We start from the raw sequence: 22897 nt of genomic DNA on the forward strand, positions 1-22897 counted from the left end.
CAGAAGTCATCATGCTACTAATTTAGCTATATGGCTTGCTTCAGACCATTGATGTCTGCATGAGGGTCTTCTAGTCCTAAAATCTGAGGCAGAAGTCAGACAAAAGTTTAGACTATAGATGTTCTAAAAGTACAAGGACTGCATTTAGTGAGCTCTGGAGGCCTAGTAGTAAGAAGCTGTGTTGCAATCCTGAAGGCACATGGTTTGAATCCACCAGCTGCTCTACGGGAGAATGATGGGCAATTTCTCGTTGATTTAACTGCCTCTGAACACGCACCGGAGGGTCAGCTCTGGGTCGGTTCCAGCCCACAGTACACAGCGACACCCCGCTCTAGTAGACGATGTGCAGCAGTGAGTGCCCGTGCGGCCTTCGGGGCCTGGGTGGCCATGAGCGGTCACTCGCTGCCCTGCTCCAGGCCGATCTCACTCCTGCAAGTCTGCCTCCAGGCGTGATCACTGAAGTGTGGTTATCAGTGGTCTCTTTGGTGTGCATGATGTCTCTTAGACTCTCCTTACTGGGAATAACTAGTTTATTAGTTTGACAGCCAGCAAAAAAGCTAAATGGAGTATATGATAGGAAGCCGTTTTCGACAAGATAAGCAGAGCGCAGTGCAGTAGGCCGTGTGGGGAGCTCCATGGTGGGGACAGTGCAGGGGTCTGATCTGCCCACCCTGCTGCTGGTGCCTGCGGAAGACCTCTCGGATCTTCCCCACCAGGCCCTTCCAGCCATACACTTGTCTCTCCCGTGCTCGACACGGAAATAATTTCTTGAAGGCATAGCGCTTTCTTGTGTTCTTGGGGACTTTGTGAACCAGTCATCTGCAGTGGAGATCCTGATTTATGACATGTCACTAGTTCAGTAGACTAGCGGATGGGCGTGCTGTTGGCAGAGCCTCTGAGCCGACTGCTGACCAGACCCCCGGCAGCTTCAGGGCAGGATGGGCAGCCCTCTCCCATCGCCACCAGCTCCGAAGCCCACGGACTGTCGGCCTCTTGGAGTCAGAATTGGTTCAGTTGCAGTTAGAGTTTTTTGAAGTGTAATAACAATTTGAAAAATTGCCCCTGAGGGAATTGTTGGCAAGAATGAGTTTGCCAAGATGATTTTGTGTATCATTTCAGTAATAACCGTTTAAGCACTTGTGAGTGGGGGGAGTCCTTCACTCTTTTGACTGACTTAATAGAAAAAGGACGCTTGGGGAGTGGTCTGACGGTTCACAGAGAGCCACCTTGGAGACCAGTGCTCCTGCCGATGGCCCTGAGGTGTTCCCAGAAGCTTGGCTGGAAGCAGACGCTTCCCTTGGCCTGGTAGTGGTGGTCGGAGCATGTGACCGGAACCTTGAGACATTGACTGCATTTCTTTTTCCTTTGATTTCCAAAGAACGTATTTCTCAAGCATCCTTAGGCTTTTAAAGTTACAGACTCATTTTAAAGCTCTCTTCCGGCCAGGTGGACTTCTGTCCACTGCTGCTGACGAGCCCTTTGCAGTTACTGGAAAACGGTAGCATAGCATGCTTTATGAACGGATGGATTCATTGCCAGCTTCAACTTGAGAACAGAAGAATCCCCTGCCGGGCCCGCTCTTTACTGCCCTTTCTCAACCTGAGTGGTAGTCTCTTTTCTTCTGTTTCTAGAAGTCTGCTGTTGGCTGCTTTTGCCTTTTAAAGTTTGCTTTTCCTTTAAAGGCTCTCTGCCAGTGAATGTGTGTGTTAGGATTTGGGGTCACTGCAGGCCTGGAGTTTAGTTTTTGGCCTAGACTGTTAGGTCTGCTGGAGATGACGAGTGAACTGCTGTTAGCAGAGACGAGGAAATCCCAGTTCTGATCACACCTTCTGAGGGAGGAAGTGTCCCCTGTCCAGAGCAGCACGCCAGCGGCTCATGCACCTCAGACCTCACCTTGTTACATGCCTATATCTCAGTGGTTGTTTTGGATCCATTCCTAGCGTCTTTTCCTGCCTGTCCTGGAGGGGACGGCCTTGTGTGTTTGGGAGACTGCATACAGCTCTGGGGGGGGGGTGTCTGGAAGCCGACTGCTTTCTCTTAGACTTGACTGAGAGTGGGCTGACTGTCCCAGGTAGATCGGAACATTTCTTTCCCTTCCAAGTCCTCTCCAGAGAGCCCCAGTCCCCTTCCTTCCTGGGACCCCCACTGTGGGGACACAGCTAACTTCAAGGGCATTTTAGAGATGGCTTTACCTTTGATGGGGGCGTCTAGCAAGTGACCGGCTCCTGGTTCTCATGCCACCCTCCGAGAGGGCTGACCAGGCAGCAGACTGTGTGGAGGAGCCAGTGTGTGGTCTCAGAGACTGACCGGTGACACAGACCTGACCTTAACCTAGACCTTGGGTCAGCTGCTAAGATTCTAGTGTGTGGGTCCAGAAGGATCATTTTGCTGAAACTTATGAACTGTAATATTTCAGATGATAAAATAAGTTTAAAGATTCCCCTTGAATAGCTCACTGTGATGTTAACCCAGAAGCTTTGTTTGAGATGATTTGCTATTGGACTCATTGATGACACTGCGCAGAAGACCTACTCCTTGTAAACCCAAAACACTGTGTCAAAGTATTTCTAAGCTATAACTTTCTTCCTCATGAAAGTGTAACTTAACCGTGAAAATAACAATGTTGATATATAGAAGAATTTATTGTTCTAGGTCTGTAATTGTATTTTAAAAACAATGTTGTCCTCAACTTGTGAAGGAAGGAGTCTGTTTATCCCAAAGTGAAGTTGCACTTGAATGCCACTGCTCAGCGGCTGAGGGCCGTCCCTGCGGTGGGACCCGAGACGCTCCTGTGCTCGCCACTCTGCATGGCCAGCTGTCCCTGGGTGGAGGCTCGGAGCACTCCCTGGTCACGCTGCTCAGGGAGGTCACGGAGACTCCTCTAACGTGAAGGAGCCCCGGTTGCTCCAGTGCTTTAGTTCTTGGGTGCTGACCAGCTGCTCCAAGTGGGAAAGGCCTAGCAGTCGGCTTCCACAAGGCCTGTAGCCTGGGCCTCCAGGCCCCTCCCCTGGCCCTCCCCTGGCCCTCCCCTGACCCTCCCCAGGACCCTCCCCAGGGCCTTCCCCAGGACCCTCCCCAGGACCCACCCCAGGACCCTCCCCAGGGCCTTCCCCAGGCCATCAGCTGGCTGGGAGTCAGAGTCCCTTGAGCACACACACAAAAGGACACATTAAAACGACATTACCGGCCGCTAGAGTAGTGGCTCTCTAAAGCCACTTAGGTGGCTCCGTGTTTATAAGAGAACAGCTAGATCCGAGACAGTATCTGCAGGGTCCAGAGACCTTTTCTGAAGTCAGGGCCTGCGCTGCTCGAGGACAGGTGCTGTCTTGGCGGCTCCGGTTCTGTAGAAACTAGGCTAGGTTGCTAACAGTTTGTGTCTATTCAGTTACTACATTTTTCTTTTCCCAAATGCATCCTACTGGATATGGAGTAGATCATAAATGTCATAGACTGAGATTGGGGACTGTGTTGATGGGACCTAAAGGTGAATGTGTCGCATTCACAAGTGGCATCTCAGAGTAAGTAATGTCACCCGGTGCACGTGGAGGTGGAGTCTGCACCTGGAGTAAAAGGCCCACTTGTGCTGGTGCCCCTCTCTGTCCATGTGGCAGCTCCGGGGGGGGCTGGCTGGGTGGAGAGCCACTGCACCCCACTGTGTGCGTAGTTGTCTGTTCAGTCGTGAAAGGCCATGGGGGGGATCAGGTCAGAGTGTTCTGCCATCATTGTGTCACCAACTGTACCATTGTAAGGTTTCTTCACACATATTATTCTGTATGTATATCTCAGACCCCGACCAGGAAAGTGGCCTCATGTGTGTCCTTGACATTGATATTTCCACTCAAAATATGTATTGCGTGTTTATTTTCTCAAAACAGACTTTGTTAACTTAGGAGATATCTCCAAGTGGAAACGCGCTGACTTTTTCTGTAAATCTTAAATAAAAGGTGCTGTTCCTTCCTCTGACCCAGGACTGGTCTGTGTTTTCTGTCCTTATCTCCGTGCATTTTTTTTGTTTTCCTTTTTTTAGCGTCCACATTGGCTCCAGCCACATTGAGGGAAGGGCCTGGGCTCTTGGGAGCTGTGTGTGCTCCGTCTGGGCTCCTGGGGAAGAACCTTTGCTTGTGCCTCGGTCTTTCTCAGCTGGGGCGACCGTGGGCGGCCTTGCGGGCTGCTCGTTGAGCTGGGGTCCGGCTGGGCAGGGCAGCTTTCTGACACCCCCTCCAGGCTCACCTCCAAAGCGTTCCACACCCCAGCTGTGCCTTTGTGTTTGGTGGGCGTGCTAGGTTTGGGGTTTGAACTCAGACCTTGTTGCAGGTGGCTTGTTGCCGGTAAACTTTGCAACATGGAAGATGACTGTGGTTCTACGCAGTCCGCCTCAGTGACAGATTCCTAATCTGTGTTCACTGTAATTTAGTGTTCATTGATGCTCCTGTTACCCTCTGCCTGGAAAAGGGGAGGAAATCCCGTTTGAAAGCCACTTTCCCCCAAGACTTTGAACTTGAATTAGGGGAGGTATCAGACCGAAAAGATGAGGAAGGCTAGACCCGAGGGCCCACATGCTGTCCCTGCTCCCCCAGTCAGTCGGAAAGGGCCGTGGACAAGTGAGCCTCGCCGAGGAGCTGACGGGGTGAGCGTGGTGGGCCGGACAGAGGCCGGGAAACAGATGCCACGTGCAGACTGGTGTTAGGCTCTCAGAACCTCCCTTGGGGAGTGGTGTTTTTCTGTCACTTCCTGTCATTTCAGTGAACTGAATCCGAAAAGAATCCTTGGCAAGGCCCTTAGAATCAGTCAGGGTGCCTGCCTGTCTGGTTGGTGGTTTTTAATGTGGCCCAAATTCAGTTTCTAGCTTTTTCCACTGGAAACAGCAAGCCTGTGACATAATTACTTGTTGCTGTGGTTACTGAAGTGTTAGTTTATGCCTTCATTCGGTTCCCATCTCCACAATGCTGTTTTAAGCAGTTCCTATAGAGGCTTCTTAACTGTTGAAAACCAAGCATGTATTTTGTTCTTTTTAAGAAAACCCCAAGATTAGGACACCAGCAGAATTTTCTGTTTTATTAATTTAAACATTTACTGATATTGCGGGTCACACAAGTGCAAGATTGTAGTCTAGTTTTGCTCTCTTATGAAACGTAGGAGAAACAAATGAAGGAAAGCCCACTGACCGTCATTGCCTTTGTTCGGGGCCCACCTCTTTCTCCCAGGCCGCCTCTTGCACGCCCGTGGCACCTAACTAGGCAGGTGCACCTTGCTGTTCCCGCCTTCCACACTGGTGATGACGAGTGAGCGGACTGAGAGGCCCCAGAGACGAGTGCAGCCGGGCCTTCCGGAGCTCGAGCCTGGGAGCCTGCGCGCCGCACTCTGGCTGCTGCCCCAGACCTTGTGGCCACTTCGGAGGTCGCTCCCCGAGTTCCCAGCGCAGCAGACACTAGGCAGGCCCGTCCGGGAGCCTTCGCGCTCGTGCTGCGTCTTGGTTGCTCGAGTTCTAGCCGGTGTTAACATGTCCCTCTTACTTTAAGATAGTCGGACCTGAAGAGAGATGGTAAGAAAGGTCTAGATTCTCAACCTGGGAGCCAGTCCCATTCACTAGTGCAAGTGGGATTTTCATGGAAGTGATTTCCTTTTTCATAAGGAATTAGGAAGGAATCTTAGATCTCAGACATATTCTAAATACTAAACAGAATAAAGTACACTTCTAAATTCCCAGCGTAGCTTAATTGACAGACTTCTTATCACAACAACCAGTTGAGGCTGTGAGTTCACAGAAAATAGCTGACAGTATCTCTGAGGCAGTGTCACACCCACTGTTTTCCTGGACTCAACTGTCATCCACGTCCTTCATCACCAGGTCTCAGATGGCCCTGGAGACGAGCCCTCCGAGTCCCCGTACGAAAGTGCAGATGAAACCCAGACCGAAGTGTCCATCTCATCCAAGAAGTCAGAACGAGGAGTGGCAGCCAAGAAGGAGCACGTGTGCCAGGTGAGCGGGAGTCTCCGACTGAGGCACAGGCTCCTGGTCTACCTGGGACCCAAGATGAGGCATCACCCCCTTCCAGACCCATCTTCGCTAGGTTTGGTTGGTCATCAGAGCCCTTGGGTCACGACCTAAACTGTCATCACCCCTGTGCAGCATGAGTGTCTTAACATGAAAGGAGTCTTGGTAGCACTTGTGTGCTGAGGAAGTTGTCTGTTTGAATCCATGCAGCCGGCCGCTCTAGAGGGCAAAGCTGGGGCCGGCTCCTTCCAAGGAAGGGGGAAGGGGTGGAGAGGAGGCCAGGGCAAAGCATGAAGAGAAGGGGAAGTGAGGACTAGGAAAGAGTCAGTGGGGACCTGAAAGGGGGAAGTAATCGTAGGCCTAGATCAGTGGTGTTTGATTTTGTAAGACACAGTACATGTATGTGAATGAGCGTGTGAAACAGTGGACATGAATACAACATGGTATATATGAATTTTGTTTGCAAACCAATATAAAAATTTTTTAAGAATTGTCACGAGATGCCGTCCACTTGACCCAGTTTGTAGCAAGTTCCTGTGGCAGACTAGAGCTCCCTTGGGGTCCTCGTGCTGTAATCTTTACAGCAGAGCAGCGGGTCTTTCCCCCACGGAGCCACGAAGTGGGTCTAGAACACCGTCATCTGCTGAGTGCACCCCCTTCTGCAGCCGAGGCTGTGTGTATGAGGACCACAGCCCAGGAGAGTTGGTTGGGTCCCTGTGAGTTACTCAGGGTGCTAACTAATGTTTGCTGCTGCTGTCACAGCCACACCCCCCCACGTGGCCTGACCAGCACGAGGTGTGCGTGGAGATGACCCTCACTGCATGTGCCTCGAAGCCGCACTCTAGTCCTGTTCAGGGAGGTGACTGCACATTGCTTAGAGCCTTGGTCAGTGTTTGACTTTGCCCAGCTCACACACTGTGACCTCAGGCAGGTCCTGTTACCTCTGTCCAGTGTCCACCCAGAGCTACAGGCACTCTCCTGTGAGCCTGTGTGCACTGGAGGGCGACACTGTTACACAGGAGCCTTGCCCCGGACCTGCATTAGGATCCCTTGATTTCTGGTGGTGACATGCCACAGGTTTTCTTCTTTCAGGTCTGAGTGGAAGCGTCTTGAGTTCATTCTTTAGAGATCCCTTAGTCCTGTTTTCTGTGCAGCGGTGAGAGCTGCCTTGATGGCACGTGTGTCTAAGTTATCGTGACCCTGTCCTTCCTGTGACTGTACTGGGTGCAGTGTGAGTTGTTTGTCTGTCAGGACTGGGACACCCAGCACTGAGGAGGAACTGTCCTGGGAGGAGATGAGCATAGGCGAAGCTGTGCAAGGGGTCACTGACCTCCCTGTTGCCATCTGTCTCCACAGCTGTGTGAAAAGACTGGCAACCTCTTGCTCTGTGAAGGCCTCTGCTGTGGCGCTTTCCACCTTTCTTGCCTCGGGCTCTCCCGGAGACCAGAAGGAAGGTTCATCTGCAATGAATGTTCTTCAGGCAAGTTGTGCTCTAGCTTTGTGGGCTTGTTCCTAAAGGCAGGCTGCATTCCCACAAGCACCCAGAGCTTCCTTTCTCTGCGCAGCTGAGACATGGCAGACACACTGCTCTCTGCCCGTTTCCGTGTCCCACGCTTGGCCTCCTGGGAGCATGCAGCCCTGCACCCTGGGCCTTGCCACTCCTTGGTGCGCCTAGCATTGGCTCTCCAACTCCCCTCTGCAGTACACCTTCCATTCAGGTGCTAGCTGCTGTTCCAGCTCAGTGAGGGGCAGATAGAATGATCTGGAGTCTGAGGACCTGCTTTGAACTCACTGTGGCTGCTTCGGCCTCTGGTCACTGGGGCCCCAGGGCTTTTTTGTCACTGAGGCACCCGGACATGCCAGAGAGATAGGGGAAGGTCAGTAGCTGCTTGTGCTCAGACGTCAGGAACCTGGGCTCGCAGCACAGTGTCTTCACCCCACAGTGCCTACTTCCGTAGGAGTGGGTGCAGTTTTCAGGCGGCCGTGTGCATCTGAGCTTCACTCCCAGCAGAGAATGAGCAGGTGAGAGTCCTGCTGAGCGCTCACTGTGTTTTGTTGTATTTCTGCATTCCTCCAGCACAGGATGGGGAACACTGGGGAGACAGTCTTCAGCCATGGCCTCTGTTCCTGTCAGGCCTGAGAATGCCTTTTATGATTCTCACTGGAGCCTGTCCTTGGATCACAAGGCATCTAGAGTCTGCAGGGGTTCCTGTAAAGAAAGGCAGTATGCTGCAGGCTGTACCCCCCGAAGTGTTCCATCTGCCTGTTCTTACGAGTTAGTTTACACTCATTATAAGTGGTTCATGCCTCTCAAGATGGAAAGACGGAAGATTCCTTTCTACGGGTTTCATGCTGATTAGTGTGGCCTCTCCCCTTCTAGTCTGAGTAGTAAGACTTTCCTGTATTTTAGGGGAAGCTGGAGCGCAGATCACAGCAAGGTAACCTTTGACGGCTGGGTTTTTATTGAAGAATGCTAGGACTAATCAGCAGGGTTGGAAATCGCGCCAGATGCTCCAGCAGTGTGCCTCCCTCAGAAAAAGTTGTGCTTGATACTAGTGGCTCAGGAAATACAACTTAATCCTTATTCTTTGTCTCTCCACCCTTCTTCTCTTTTTTTAAAAAAACCCGTTTGTTAGGGGTTCACTCATGTTTCGTGTGTAAGGAGAATAATGCAGATGTTAAGCGCTGTGTTGTGTCTCAGTGTGGAAAATTTTACCACGAAGATTGTGTGAGGAGATACCCTCTTACTGTGTTTGAAAGTCGGGGCTTTCGCTGTCCTCTCCACAGTTGTGTGACCTGTCACGTTTCAAACCCTTCAAATCCAAGACCATTGAAAGGTACGGGTGAAACTCTGCTGTTTGTTAATGCACCTGGGTGCTTTGGAGGTGGGCATGGTGGCTTAGCTGCTGGGCTCTTCACAGACAGGAATGAGTTCGGTTTTCATCTGGACTGACAGTTTTTCCTTGTTTTTAAGCACAGATGGCATGAACGTTACTCTTTGACAAAGGACCTGCCTTCCATTCTCCCACCTTCCCGTGCTAAATGCTGTTGCAAAATTGTTGCATTTAGGGGAGAGGACTATTTTTAAAATGTCCTAGTTTTAATGGCCATTTATATGTGAGGGGGGAAAAATTAAAATTAAATGACATGTGTATTATTTAATGTTGGGTATATGGGATTGAGAGGGGCAGGTTATCGTAACAGTAGTGGTTCTCAACCACGGGTCCGTTTGTCCACTCGGGGACAGTGTCGGAGGATATTTCTGGGGTCTGTTGCTGACACCTAGTAAGTGGAGGCCAGAAACGCTGAGCCTCGTAATGCACGAGAGCATGTTTACCACAAAGAAGAAGCTGGCCCAAAACGTCAGTCGTGCCCAGGTTGAGGGGTGCAGATTTCTTTCATTTTAGGAGGTAGTATTTTAAATGCTGGGTAATTTCCCCAGTGTTTGCTTCGAGTGCTTTGTCTTGAAGCATGTTTTAATGATGCCTATTAAATACATTTTGCCCTCACCATCCTAGATTTTTTTCAGTATCTGAGATACATTGCAGGATTAATTTTCCACATTTTTGGCAGCATCGTAATTGCTGGTGGCCCTGTTGATGACAGTGCGTTCAGCGGGGGCTTGTGACCATTCCCTGCTGGGCCCTTTTACAACGTGTGTGTCTGTGTCTAGGTAAAATGATGCGGTGTGTCCGCTGCCCCGTAGCCTACCACGGAGGGGACTCTTGCTTGGCAGCGGGGTGTTCGGTGATTGCATCCAATAGCATCATCTGCACAGGTCACTTCACTGCCCGGAAGGGGAAGAGGCACCACGCACATGTCAATGTGAGCTGGTGCTTCGTTTGCTCCAAAGGTAAGAGCCAGCAGGCGCCTAGAGGCCTAGTGCTGCCCAGCACCCAGCACGTAGTACTCGGGCACCTCGACAGGTTAGTGCGACCCACGCAACTCCCCAGACAGCGTCTCTGTCTCTAGTGCTGCCTCTGATTCTCTTTCCGACTTCGGTAGTTGCTGTTGATGTTTTCCATTTAGTCTATTGGAATATTTCTGAATTAACTAGGATCATTTTATGGAATTCTGGAATATTGTCACTGGTGGAAATAACATTTGCTTTTGTACTGACTCAGTAGACGACTGTTGCCGAGTCCTATGTGGGAACCGGGGGTGTGATCTCTGTCCCGGGGGAGCGCCCCCAGCCTCTCTGTAGAGCAGCTCTAAGCCCACCCCCTCTTGCAGGGGGGAGCCTCCTGTGCTGTGAGTCCTGTCCGGCAGCCTTCCACCCCGACTGCCTCAACATCGAGATGCCCGATGGGAGCTGGTTCTGCAACGACTGCAGGGCCGGCAAGAAGCTCCACTTCCAGGACATCATCTGGGTCAAACTCGGCAACTACAGGTGGGGGACGGAGACACGCGTGCTCACCTCTGTGTCTTTCCTTGTTAACATGTGTTCATTTCACTCTAGATTAAAGTGATGAAGTGCTTGATTGATGCTGTCTCTGAAGAGTCTGTGAACCCTGTTTTTAATATTTATAATAGATGGTGGCCGGCAGAAGTTTGCCATCCCAAAAATGTCCCCCCAAATATTCAGAAAATGAAGCACGAGATTGGAGAATTTCCTGTGTTTTTCTTTGGGTCTAAAGATTATTATTGGACACATCAGGCACGAGTGTTCCCGTACATGGAGGGCGATCGGGGCAGCAGATACCAAGGAATTAAAGGAATTGGAAAAGTCTTCAAAAACGGTACAGAGATACAAGAGCTTTTTCTTTCCTTATCAAAAATGAAACCATACCCTCTGTGTTCAATCTGTTAATATTAATTTTTGAGGATTTCTTTATAGATGTTACTGCACTAAGTGTTCCATCTGTGTTTTTAAAATAGAAGAAACTTAAGTTTATAGACTGATTGGTTGAGGTATATAGTATAAGCTGTACTTTGATTTACTACTTTTTAAAAAATGTTATTTTTTTTTTTTACGTGTACCGTCAAATCAGATCTGACTGGTACAGGAGGAGATTGTCCCTCCTCCTTCAGCAGAGCATCTGGTGGATTCGAACCACGCACCTCTGGAATTGCAGTGCAGCTTCTTGCCACTAGGCCACCAGAGCTCTTACTTTTATAATACAGATTTGTAACAAATGAAGGCCTGTTTGTTAAGACATCCGTATTAACTCACAGATGGGTTCCTAGCTTGCCCTGTCACATGGATGGAAATATAGTGGGCCATTTTTGCTGGGTAGAACTTGGACCCCCTGGGCCTGTGTGTTGTCCATCTGAGAGTTCAGCACCAGGTGCTTCACTTAGTGTTAGGTCTGGACAGGTGAAACAGGATGCTCTGACAGCCAGTGTCTGGACAGGGTGACGCGGCTCGCCGACACTAAGACTTGAGTCAAATATGGGGCTGTGTCTGCTCCCCAGAGGAAATGGCACTCACATTGAGTCCAGGGTAAGTGAAGACGACAGGGCCACTCAGGGTAGCCGGGAGCTAAGGAAACACCCAGTCACAGTAGTTTAGGGACCTGGAGCAAGTGCACAGCTACTTAGAGTATCAGGGAGCTGAAGCATACACACAGCTCTAGGGAAACAGGGATCCCATGAACATGACCACTCAGGGCAGCAGGGAGCCACAGTGCACACACAGCACAGGGCAGCAGGGAGCCGTGGTGCAGGCGCACAACCACTCGGCAGCAGGGAGCTGTGGCGCAGGCGCACAGCCGTGGGGGCAGCAGGGAGCCGTGGCGCAGGCGCACAGCCACTCAGGGTAGCAGGGAGCCGTGGCGCAGGCGCACAGCCGTGGGGGCAGCAGGGAGCTGTGGCGCAGGCGCACAGCCGTGGGGGCAGCAGGGAGCCGTGGCGCAGGCGCACAGCCGTGGGGGCAGCAGGGAGCCGTGGTGCCGGTGCACAACCACTCAGGGCAGCAGGGAGCCACTTGGGGTGGCGTAGAGCTCATGGGTGCAGCCATAGCCACTCAGCAGTGGGGAGCTGGTGATGCACTCACGAAGAGTGATGTTTGTATTAGGCTTATAAAGGAAGCCGTCACATGCAGCACGATAAACAGTAGGTGTGACTTTCGTAGGCCTGTTTTGGGTCTTGGCACACAGGTGGCATCTAGAAATCTGACCAAGAGTGAAAATGCATCAGGATGTGTTCAGGGAGAGTGAAGGAAACGGCCTTGTCCGTCCCCACCGCGGTCCGCTGTGCTGAGAGTCCGCTGCAGTCGCCGGGCGGGGAGTGCTGATAGGGCCTGTTCTCGGGGAACTGGAGCTCCCACACGCGCTCACTCCTCAGACCTTTGCCTCTTCGCGGTGAACAGCCTAGCGTGCTTTGAGTTCTGGTGGTGTAGCACGCACAGCTGCACTGTAGCCTCAGTGCTGCGCCCTCTGACAGTTCACGCGCCCCAGCAGCTGCTTGGGAAGAGAGGATGGGCGGCGTCAGAAACCCTGTGAAAGGGTGGCTACGAGTTCGTTCCAGTTGGGCTGCAATGCTTGTACGTTTTGGTGCGTTTTTACCTTAGAGTAGAGCCCACATATCAGCGCTTTGTCCCGAGACCCAGGAGGAGACAGGAGCCGTGGGGAGCAGCCTCCAGCAGAAAGCTGTCCCCGAGAACCCCCGTTGCCGAGGGCTCCTGAGCATGTGTTTCCAGACGTCTTGGGCACTGACACTTGATCAGCAGAAACTCGGAAGGCATGCACTAGCGCGATGAAGAGTTAAACTGGTAAAGATGTAGTTCCAGGCAGATGTCTTGACTAAATTCTTACTCTGTTTCACGGCCGTTTCAGCGCTGCAAGAAGCCGAAGCTCGCTTCCGTGAGATCAGGCTCCGGAGGGAAGCCCGAGAGTCTCAGGAGAATGAGCGTAAACCCCCGCCCTACAAGCACATTAAGGTGAGCAGCGCACCTTCCACGTGCGTGCGTGGCCTGGGCCAGCGTGGACCCAGCAGGGTCCGTCACACAGTGGGGCTTACGGCTCCTGCAGTCCTGGGCTGTGCCGGTAGGTCAGGAGCTGGCACTGGTGTGCCTGGTGTGGAGGCCATGCGGGAGACCCTAGGCAGACAACGGCAGCCCTCCACCCCCCACCAGTGCTGCCCCGCCTGCAGCGGTGAGGTGCAGAGGCTCTCAGAGGTGCTGTTGAATGGCCAGGCCACCTGGAGCAGGAGGGACTGCAGCTGAATGGTCACATGGGCTTCATGAGTCTCCCCGTACGTCCCTGCCCTGCACTGGCCCCCGTCCTGGCTGGGCACCTGGCAGCCTGCGCTGACCTGCGGCTTCTCAGTGTCGCAGCTTTTCTCTTGGGTAACTGTTAGCTCTCTTTCCTTTTGAGGGCCATAAATGGTACGCTGCGGGGGGTGGGGGCAGAGTCCTCAGGCCAGGGGCTGCGAGGCTTGGAGCTGCTCCCATGACCATGTGGGCTGGTGTCCCATCTGGGCTGTGATTCTCAGACACCAGGTGCAGGGGTGGGAGCGGGCGTACCAGGTCGAAAGGGCTTTGCTGGGACGTGTGCTGAGGCAGCCTCTCGCTTCCCTTCCAGGTGAATAAGCCGTATGGGAAAGTTCAGATCTACACAGCCGATATTTCTGAAATCCCTAAGTGCAACTGTAAGCCCACAGACGAGAACCCTTGTGGCTTTGACTCGGAGTGTTTGAACAGGATGCTGATGTATGAGTGCCACCCCCAGGTGTGCCCTGCGGGCGAGCACTGCCAGAACCAGAGCTTCACCAAGCGCCAGTACCCTGAGACCAAGATCATTAAGACAGAGGGCAAAGGCTGGGGTCTGGTGGCCAAGAGAGACATCAAAAAGGTGGGCTGTGATACGCTTGTGCCTCCCGTTAGACATTGCGCACCGAGTGAGTAGCCGTTGGGATGTGATTATTGTGTGTGTGGACCCTTGACACACTGGATGGTGTCAGGTACTAACTCATTCATTGCCCTGAACCGACTCTGCGGACCTTGTGGTCGGTTTTTTAAGACACTTAAATGGTTCATGGGGAGATTGCCTCCTTTTTCTTGTGGAGCCACTGGGGGATTTGAACCGGCGGAGGGGCGCCGCCTTTTGCTTAGGAGTGCATGGACCGTCTTCCAGAGTGACGCTCACAGATTTCTTTAAACACATTTTCAGTCAGAATTCTGATGTCATTAGGAAATGATAGCTTTGGGAAGTGACTTTTCCTTACAGTAGTAGCCTGGACACTTGGGGCCCCAACACAACAGAGTGGGACTCGAACGAGACAGCCAGTCCTCGGCTGGCCAGGACGACTCGCTCGTCTGGGCCTGGCTGTGTGTGGACGCACTGGGGCTTGTAGGGGCTACTGGCGGGGCTCTCAGTCTCCAAGGCTGGGCCAGCTCCGCAGTGGTGAGGCCGCAGACAACAGCCTTCTCAGCACGAGACTCGTAGAGACATGCCACCTCCGTCAACGCACCTGTGACCTCGGAATGCTGATGGATGGGGGCTGTTTGGGTCTGTGGTCTGCCTGTCCTCTGTGATGGAGGTGAGCTCGTGGATGATGACTTAGGTGGAAGGAGTCTCCCACGCATTCTCAGGAGACCAGAAACGTAGTAGAGACCATGGCTGCACCAGGTGTACTCCAGTGAATTCTTCACCAACACCCTCGGTAAAAAGCGAGTCGACTCACTGAGCTGAACTTGGGGACCTGATACGGTTTCCCTCTGAAACTGGCGCTGGCGGTTGGTGCCCCGGTCGGTTGCCCTGACGCTGGAGTCCCGCTTTGACCCAGAGCAGTGGGCGCTCGAGTCCTGCTGTCATTGTCCTCTCGTCCTTTTCAGGGGGAGTTCGTGAATGAGTACGTGGGCGAGCTGATCGACGAGGAGGAGTGCATGGCAAGGATCAAGCACGCCCAAGAGAACGACATCACCCACTTCTACATGCTTACCATTGACAAGGTGAGCTCCCCCATGCGCCTGGCTCTCCACAGGCGGCCATCTGGGGTGCTGACTGAGGCCGCGGGACAGCCTCTGACCCGCGGGTCCTGGCCTGGTGTGTGAAGTGTGCTGGCAGCGTCTGCGTGAGGGCTGGGCGGCAGGTGGTGGTACCGGGGCCTCCTGTAGCAGGAGAAGGTGCCTGAGAGGGAAGAAGAGCGGACACAGGTCGGCCGTGGGGTACGGCCTGCGGAACTGTCCTGTTCCCACACCTGCGGATCCCGGGAGTCAGGGCCTCACAGTCGGGGTGAGGAGGGAAGTCAGAACCCCACGTGCTTAAACCAAAATCCTAAATGAGCAAAGCGCTGGTGGTGCCGGCGTGTCGTCGCACACTCCTAGCCTGTGGAGAGCAGACCTGCACTAGCCCGAGTCGTCATCGGAGACGCAGGTCTGTTCCGGAGCAGCCTCCTCTCTTCGCTGACCCTCAGATCTTGGAAGGACGCTGCCTTTCCCGTGGCCTGGTGCCTTCCTCCCCTCAGGACTCGGGCTGCCTTTCTGCTGAGACAGTCCGTGCAGCCGTCCGTCCTCTCGGCATCACGACCCCAAGGTGCTGGCTCTCTGGTCCTCCTCAGCTCTTACCCGGCTTTCACATACGTACAGAGCGGTTGACGGTGCAGTGCTGACCTCTGAGTTCTTGAGCAGCGGGGCTGCCCGCGAGATGTGTTGACTCCCATGGGCTTTGATTCAGCTCCAAGTAAACGGAAATCCTGGCCGCCTTGAGCGCTGCCCCCCCTCTCAGAATGTTACCTCCTTGTTCAGTTACGATGTGGTTGGCAGGAGCTGTCAGCGTGACCACACTCTGCGCCCGAGTGGACACACATCAGGCCCTTGCCTGTCTCGTGCTGTTGTCAGTCTTTGCCATGACCAAGTTCGTCCGGGTCACTGGGTCACTCCAGCTCCTGAGGGTCATCTGTCTTTCCCTGCCCCTCTGCGGTCCCAGCTTGCTGCCTTTTTCCAAGGCTCTGTCTCGCCTCACACTACACTCAAAGCGGGTGAGGCAGGTTCACCATCCTGACCTCTTCAGGAGCACCGTGTTTGGGCTTGCTGCAGACAGATTGGTGCATTCTTTTGGCAGTCCGTGAGAAGTTCAGTCACCTTTGCTAGCACCTCAGTTCAGAGACTTCCAATTCTTTGGTCTTCCGTATTCATTTGCTCAATTTCAGATGTGTATGAGGCAATTGGAAACACATTGCATAGATCAGGCACACCTCAGTCTTGAAACTGACACCCTAGCTTTTTAGCACTTTAACAGTCATTTCCCGGTGAGATATTGTTTTCTTATCTGCTGCCATGATGGGTTGATTATGAGTTGAAGTAAAATAAAAATCCTGTCAGCTTCAGTCTTTTCAGATTCTATCTTGATGATGATGTTCTGTTGTGTCTAGTTGGAAACACCCATAGCTGACCCTCTGGTGGGTTTTCAGAGGCAGCTAATCACATGGGAGGAGATTGCCCAGCCTTCTCCTAGGAGCATCTGGTGGATTTGAATTGTGTGCCTTTGGGATTGCAGCACAGCTTCTTTCCACTAGGCCACCAGAGTTCCAAAACGACTGGAATAGGACATCAACAGAGAACTGCCCGAAGTACAAGCTGGCACTAGAGACATTATCACCAGTGTCAGACGGCTCTTGGCTGAAAGCAGAGAGTACCAGAGGAATGTCTGTATGTGTTTATTGACTGTGCAGAGGGTTTGTGACTGTGGATCACAACAAATTGTGGCTCACCTTGAGGAGAATGGGGATCCCAGGACACTTGCTTGTGCTAAGGAAGCAGTCCTCAGAACAGAGCAAGGAAACATTGCATGGTTCAAAATCAGAAAAGGGATGTGTCCTGTCTCCATAGCTTTTCAGTCTGTATGCAGAACAGATCCTCTTGGAGGCGGGCTCTATGAGGAGGAACGTGGCACCAGGATTGGAGGAAGTTTCATCAACAACCTGCGTTATGCAGATGACACAACCCTGCTCGCTGCAACTGAGGAGGACCGGAAGCGCCTGCTGCACAGACTCAGGGACTGTAGTTGTCAATATGGATTGAAGCTCAACATCGAGAAGACAAAGATTCTCACCACTGGGCCAGTTGTCAGCACCGTGATAGATGAAAGGTTGAGGCTGTTAACAGTTACAGCTTGCTTGGCTCCACAGCCAACACTCTTGACTCCAACAGCACTGGGAAAGTCTGTCAGGGGCCTCTCCAGAGTACTGAGAAGCAGTGATGTTAATTTAGCAACTAAGGTGTGCCTGACCAAGGCCATGGTCTTCACAATTCCTTGCTTTGCATCAGAGAGCTAGACAGTGACTATGGATGACAGAAGAATTGATGCCCTTGAGTTGTGGTGCTGGAAAAGAGTGTTGAACATACCATGAACCGCCAAGAAAACAAACAGATCTGTCTTAGGGTGACACCAAGTTTCTCCTTGGAGGCTAGGATTTTGAAGTTCAATCTCACATACTTAGGCATGCGGCCAGGAGGGATCAGTCCTTGGAGAAGGACATGTTGCTTCGAAGGATGAAAGGGGACAGTGCAAGAGAGGATGATCCTGTATGAGATGGATTTACTGGATCGATCCAGTAAATGGGGTAATGAGGGTGGGTGTGTTGGGGCTCAGACGGGCCTAGGACAGGGCAGGCTTCAGAGCTGTTGTACAGAGGGTTGCTGTGAGTCGCAGACGACTCAACGGCGCACGACAACAGCAGCAGCATCATGGTGTGGCCTATTGGTCTAGGAGTGAGAATCGTTTTCTTAATGTTGAGATGTAATTCGTAGTGAAAGCTGCAGTCTTTGATCTTCAGTAAATGCTACAGGTCTTCCACACTTTGAGCAAGTGAGGCTGTGTCATCTTCGTAGCAGGTTGTTGATGAGTCTTCCTCCAATCCTGATGCCACATCCTTCTTTACGTGGTCTAGCTTCTTGAATGATTTGTTCAGCAAACAGTTTGAATAGGTCTGGAAAAAGGATACCGTTCCGACACACAGCTTCCCTGATTTTAAACCGTGTCCTGTTTTGGGAACTGCTTCTGGTTTATATAGAGGTTTCACAAGGAGACAGTTCAGTGTTTGGGGTTCCTCCTCTTCTCTGTTACAGCCATGTTTGTTAGGATCCACAGAAATGCCTTTGCATAGTCAGACGAGTGGACGTTTTTCTAGTATTCCCTGCTTTCAGCCACAGTCCATCTGCCATTGGCAATGACAGCCCTTACTCCACGGCCTCTTCTGAATCCACCTTGAATTTCGGGCAGTTCTCTGTTGATGCACTATTCAAGCCATTTTTAAAATCATCTTCAAGATTGTACTTGGTGTTGCTTTCTGGTTGTGTTTCTGACATAGGAGATCCTAGAATGTTCTGATCACGATTCACCGGGCAGATCCCAGCCCCCCTTCTCACTAATGCCAGCGTGGCGACCTTGATGTGTCCATTTCAGTTCTGTCCACTCCGGCTCTTCCTACATTCATGCTTGGTACGTTCCCTGGCCAAGTTACTAACAGTGTCTTGAGCTGTTCCTCCCCGGGGTTGACTCTTCATCTCAGCAAATGAGGGCCCTTCACTGTGGAAGCTGTATACCTCCCTCACCATCCACGTGGACTCCACCTCGGGCGGGGCACAGACTTCATCTCAGGGGCAGCTCTTCCCAGTCACAGCTGACCACTTCCGACCTGGGGCCCATCCTCTGGCGCCGGCTACTGGTCAGTGTTTTCATGAACCTGCTAGTTGCGAAGCGAGGGCCGCTCCTGCTCCTTGTCTTAGTCTGGAACTTTGCTGAAACCTCTCCACCGTCAGCAGCAGAGCGTCCAGCATCAGGAGCCCTGGAGTCCGACAGCTGACACGCGGTGAGACCAGTGAAATAGCCGCAGACAAATGCGACGCGTTTAGGGCCAGAGCAGACACTGTAAGCAGAGTTGGAACTTCAGATAGCAAGAGGCTGGCGGCAGGAGCCCCCCCACTTCTCCTCCTGTGAGGAATGTGTTGTCATCACACTTCACCCCAGTGTGCTGGACAGGTCCTCAGGAGCCCCTCTCACGCATCCAGCCCTTGGGTCTGCAGCCTGGCTGGAGCGTCCCTGCAGCGCTTGGCCAGGGGGACTCTGGAGGACCCTGGCTGTGCGCCTGAGGCTGCTGTCGGCAGCTCATCCGGACTGTGAGGTCTGACGCGGCATAGGAAACTCGGCGGCCAGGGTTTGGTTTTGTTTGACATGTTAGAAAATGTATGCGTTTATCCCTTTATTTACTGTCAGGTGTGTTGGCATACACTCAGACTTGGATGTTTGTGGCTTTCTCAGCACTTCCTGCAGCCTCTTTACGACACTTGCTGGACCTGTTACATTTCCTTCCCATCTGCCCCTCCAGCACCCCATGCACCCCTGGGGTCCGAGCCTCCACTCCTCCCCCCTCTGATGGGGCTGCCTGGTGCACGGCCGCTGAGCTTTCACTGGACCCAGGGTCGGGGGGTCCCGGGTCAGACAGGACAGTGCATACCCACACGCTTCCGTTCCCGTGGTGGTCACTGCGGAGGCCTGCACCGGTGCGGCTCGCGCTCAGGTGGGCTGCTCGCAGGTGGGCTGTGATGCGAGGCTGCACGTCCTTTGCTGAAGGCCTGTGAGCACCGCGGCTCGCGTGCTTCTCTGTGGGGACCGCTCAGCAGATGCGCTGTGTCCTTCCCCTTTGTAACTGGGCCTTCCTGTCGGAGTGTCCTCTGGGCCCTGACAGCGGGCGATGCTGTCAGGGTGGGACTGTTCCCAGCCTGTGCAGCTGGCGCTCACTCTGTACTGGTCCTTGCCATGTGGTCCCGACCTCCCCTCAGTGAGCAAGAGAAAGACGACTGGTTTGGGGGTGTCTCATTTCAGTGGCCATGGGACCCCACGGTTTTCAGTCTGACAAGCAGACATCTCACGTGTGCAGCGTGTCCTAGGACTGTTGTCCCGAGTGATGCGTGACCTGAGCCTCGCTCCCCTGCAGGACCGCATCATTGACGCTGGCCCCAAGGGGAACTACTCCCGATTCATGAACCACAGCTGTCAGCCCAACTGCGAGACCCTCAAGTGGACGGTGAACGGTGATACCCGCGTGGGCCTGTTTGCTGTGTGCGACATTCCTGCAGGTACGTCGTGCTGGGGGACCTGCTGCCCCTCAGCTCACAGGCTCTGTGCCGCTGCAGGCTGGGGTGGGGGACAGCGTGTCCCGAGTCCAGTGAGACGCAGCAGACTGGAAAGGCCCTAGGCCCAGAGATGCGACCCCAGCAGCAGGGCCTCAGGCTGGACATGCATTCCTGTGGTATTATGGAAAGGTCAATGTTGTGTGTCCCATCTCCCCATAGGGACAGAGCTGACCTTTAATTACAACCTCGACTGTTTGGGCAACGAGAAGACCGTCTGTCGCTGCGGAGCCCCCAACTGCAGTGGCTTCCTTGGGGATCGGCCAAAGGTATGGTCTTTGCCGATGCGTCTGCAGCCAGGCCCCGTATTCCAGATCTGGCACAGGCCACCACAAATGGCAGGGCTACGGCTCTGCTGGTCAAAGTGCCAAGGGTTCCACGCCCTTTGGGCCAACATTGGGCTTTTGGGTCTGCTGCTAAGAACAGAACCCTGCCTGAGGTCAGTGATTGTGGAGAGTGAAGTGCTGACCAGGGTGCTGGCTGGCGAGCGGGCCCTCGGGTGAGGAAGGAGGAGAGGCATCGGGGAGCCCCTGGGTGTGCACTGCTGTGGAGGACCCGAGTTTTCTGCAGGACATGGCGACATGCAGAGTGGCCGTCATGGGTCGCAGCATTAGCTGTTCTGGCCTGTGCTCAGCTGGCCCAGGGTGCAGGTTCTGCGCCCCGTCACGTGCGCTGGGAAGGGCCAGAGCCGGTTGGTCGGAGGAGGGGAGAGTGGTGGGGAGGGAGCAGCCTTCCTCACTCTCCATCAGAGGCCACGACACAGAGCTGCCACCTGTGCTGGGCACACATGGTCAGGAGACATGAGGGGGTCGTGTCCCTACTCCTGAGCGGGACTGCTCTTGGGCATCAAGTCACTGCTGCTTCAGCCAAGAGGTCAGTTTAGTCTCTGCCTGCTCACATGTCAGTGGAGTTTCCAAACCCTGGCTGTACATGGGCTATGCCCGTAGGCTGACCCGGGCCGCATCCACGGCTGAACGGGGTGTGTCCGCGGGCTGACCGGGACCCCGTTCATGGCTGGCATGGGGAAGCATTGAGCGCTTCCTGCTTTCTGTAGCAGGACTTCCCTGGAGAGCCTGTGGCTCCTTCATCTCGCGTAAATTCTCTTTACATAAACTGTATTTATTTCTTTTTTATTATTATTAATTTTAATGAAAGTTTACAGAGACTTTGGATTTCCATTCATTCATTGTTGCCCTTTTCTCCCTGCCTACCCTTCCCTCCCCCCCCCTCCCAGTTCGCTCTTCTCTTTGAAAAGTAAAATTCTTTGTTATACAATCCCTCCCCCAGGACCACTCCATTATGCAGCCTTCGTTCTGGATTCCTGTTATGACAATAATACCTAATCACATATCCCTTAATAAACAGTTTTCTCCCTCATCTGTTCCAATGCAGTATACATTATTGAACCCATCTTTCTCAGTCTATCCCCAACCCCAAGGTCAGTCCTATTTTACAGCAGTGGCACCATGCAGTATTTGTCCTTTTGAGACTGAGATACTTCACTCAGCATAATGTCCTCCAGGGTCACCTATTTTGAATAATATTGCATGAGTTCCTTGTTTTTCAATGCAGCGTAGTATTCCACTATGTGAATATACCACAGCTTCTCTATCCATTCGTTTGTTGATGGGCACTTAGGTTGTTTCCAACTCTACTATTGTGAACAAAGCCATGATAAACATGGGTGTGCATAAACTCTATTTCTTAATTCTAGACTTCCACGTCCCTTTCTTCTGAGGAAAAGGGCAAAAAGATGAAGAAAAAAACCAAGAGGCGCCGGACGAAGGGTGACGGCAAGAAGGTGTCAGAGGACGAGTGCTTCCGCTGTGGCGACGGTGGCCAGCTGGTCCTGTGTGACCGCAAGTTCTGCACCAAGGCCTACCACCTGTCATGCCTTGGGCTGGGCAAGCGGCCCTTTGGTGAGTGCTGGGCCACAGAGCCTGCCTGGTGCCCGTGGGGGCGTCCCTCCCCCAGGCCATGAGAGCCCCCTTTGTCCCTGAGGTAGCTGGGAGAACTCAGGGTGATCCTGCCAGAGTCCCCGGGCCTCAGGGGTTACTAGTGTGGTAGGGTGGGGCTTGTGAAGACAGGACCCAGCAGGGTGGCCCCCCAGGATGGGGCAGGGACCCTCTTCAGGAAGCCATGGCCAGGCCATCCCCCCAGGAGGGTCCACTAGTGTTTAGTTGAGAGAGCCTGGGCGTCTGTGCCAAGCGCTCACCCTGGTCAGAGGGGAAGCGACCTTACGCAGAGAGAGAAGCAAATGCCACAGTGGCGTTTGACGTAGGAGATTGGCTTTTGTGCAGTTGACACCCACAGTTAAGAAAGCACGTGGCATAGGCATGGCAAAGGACCCCACGCGCGGTCAGTGCCCAGGACTCGAACCTGGAGCCACTAGGAAGTGTTCATTGTTGCCAGTGGGAGGGACGGCATCCCCAGGCGTCATGCTGGTCCCTGAGGGGCTCTGAGCTGCAGCATGTGGAGGGGTGACTTGAGCGGCCAGTTCCAAGTGTCCCCACCCTGTGCACTCACTGTCTGCTGACGTCTTCTGCTTTGTTGCAGGGAAGTGGGAGTGTCCTTGGCATCACTGCGACGTGTGTGGCAAACCTTCTACTTCCTTTTGCCACTTTTGTCCCAATTCTTTTTGCAAGGACCACCATGATGGGACAGCCTTCCGCACCACGCTGGACGGACAGCTGTACTGCTCCGAGCACGAGGGTGGCACCCAGCCCGGCCGAGGGGTCAAGGCGGGGCAGCCCCGCACGGAGCCGGTCAGGCCCAAGGGGAGGAGGAAGCGGAGGCGCTGCTGGCGGAGGGTCACTGACGGCAAATAG

General features: G+C 53.2%; 1 protein-coding gene across 1 annotated transcript; it reads left to right on the forward strand.

The window, feature by feature from the left end:
- The first annotated feature begins 8465 nt into the window (after nucleotides 1-8465).
- On the forward strand, nucleotides 8466-22897 carry LOC102849120 (histone-lysine N-methyltransferase NSD2-like). Its single transcript, XM_006893602.1, has 11 exons — nucleotides 8466-8832; nucleotides 9669-9848; nucleotides 10229-10385; nucleotides 10529-10734; nucleotides 12772-12875; nucleotides 13519-13788; nucleotides 14772-14888; nucleotides 19874-20015; nucleotides 20232-20338; nucleotides 21784-21988; nucleotides 22626-22897. The coding sequence occupies exons 2-11, from the start codon at nucleotides 9674-9676 to the stop codon at nucleotides 22895-22897; spliced, it is 1755 nt and encodes a 584-aa protein (XP_006893664.1). The 5' UTR covers nucleotides 8466-8832; nucleotides 9669-9673.

This window comes from Elephantulus edwardii, unplaced genomic scaffold, assembly GCF_000299155.1.
Source record: "Elephantulus edwardii isolate Elephantulus edwardi_28Jun2011 unplaced genomic scaffold, EleEdw1.0 scaffold00129, whole genome shotgun sequence".
NCBI classification, from domain to species: domain Eukaryota; kingdom Metazoa; phylum Chordata; class Mammalia; order Macroscelidea; family Macroscelididae; genus Elephantulus; species Elephantulus edwardii.

Excerpts from the sequence above, each read along its gene's own strand:
- LOC102849120 (XM_006893602.1), top strand. The coding sequence starts at position 9,674 with ATGATGCGGTGTGTCCGCTGCCCCGTAGCCTACCACGGAGGGGACTCT. Across the intron at positions 9,849-10,228 it reads GTGCTTCGTTTGCTCCAAAG|GGGGGAGCCTCCTGTGCTGT; the intron begins GTAAGAGCCAGC and ends CCCCTCTTGCAG. Across the intron at positions 21,989-22,625 it reads GCTGGGCAAGCGGCCCTTTG|GGAAGTGGGAGTGTCCTTGG; the intron begins GTGAGTGCTGGG and ends GCTTTGTTGCAG.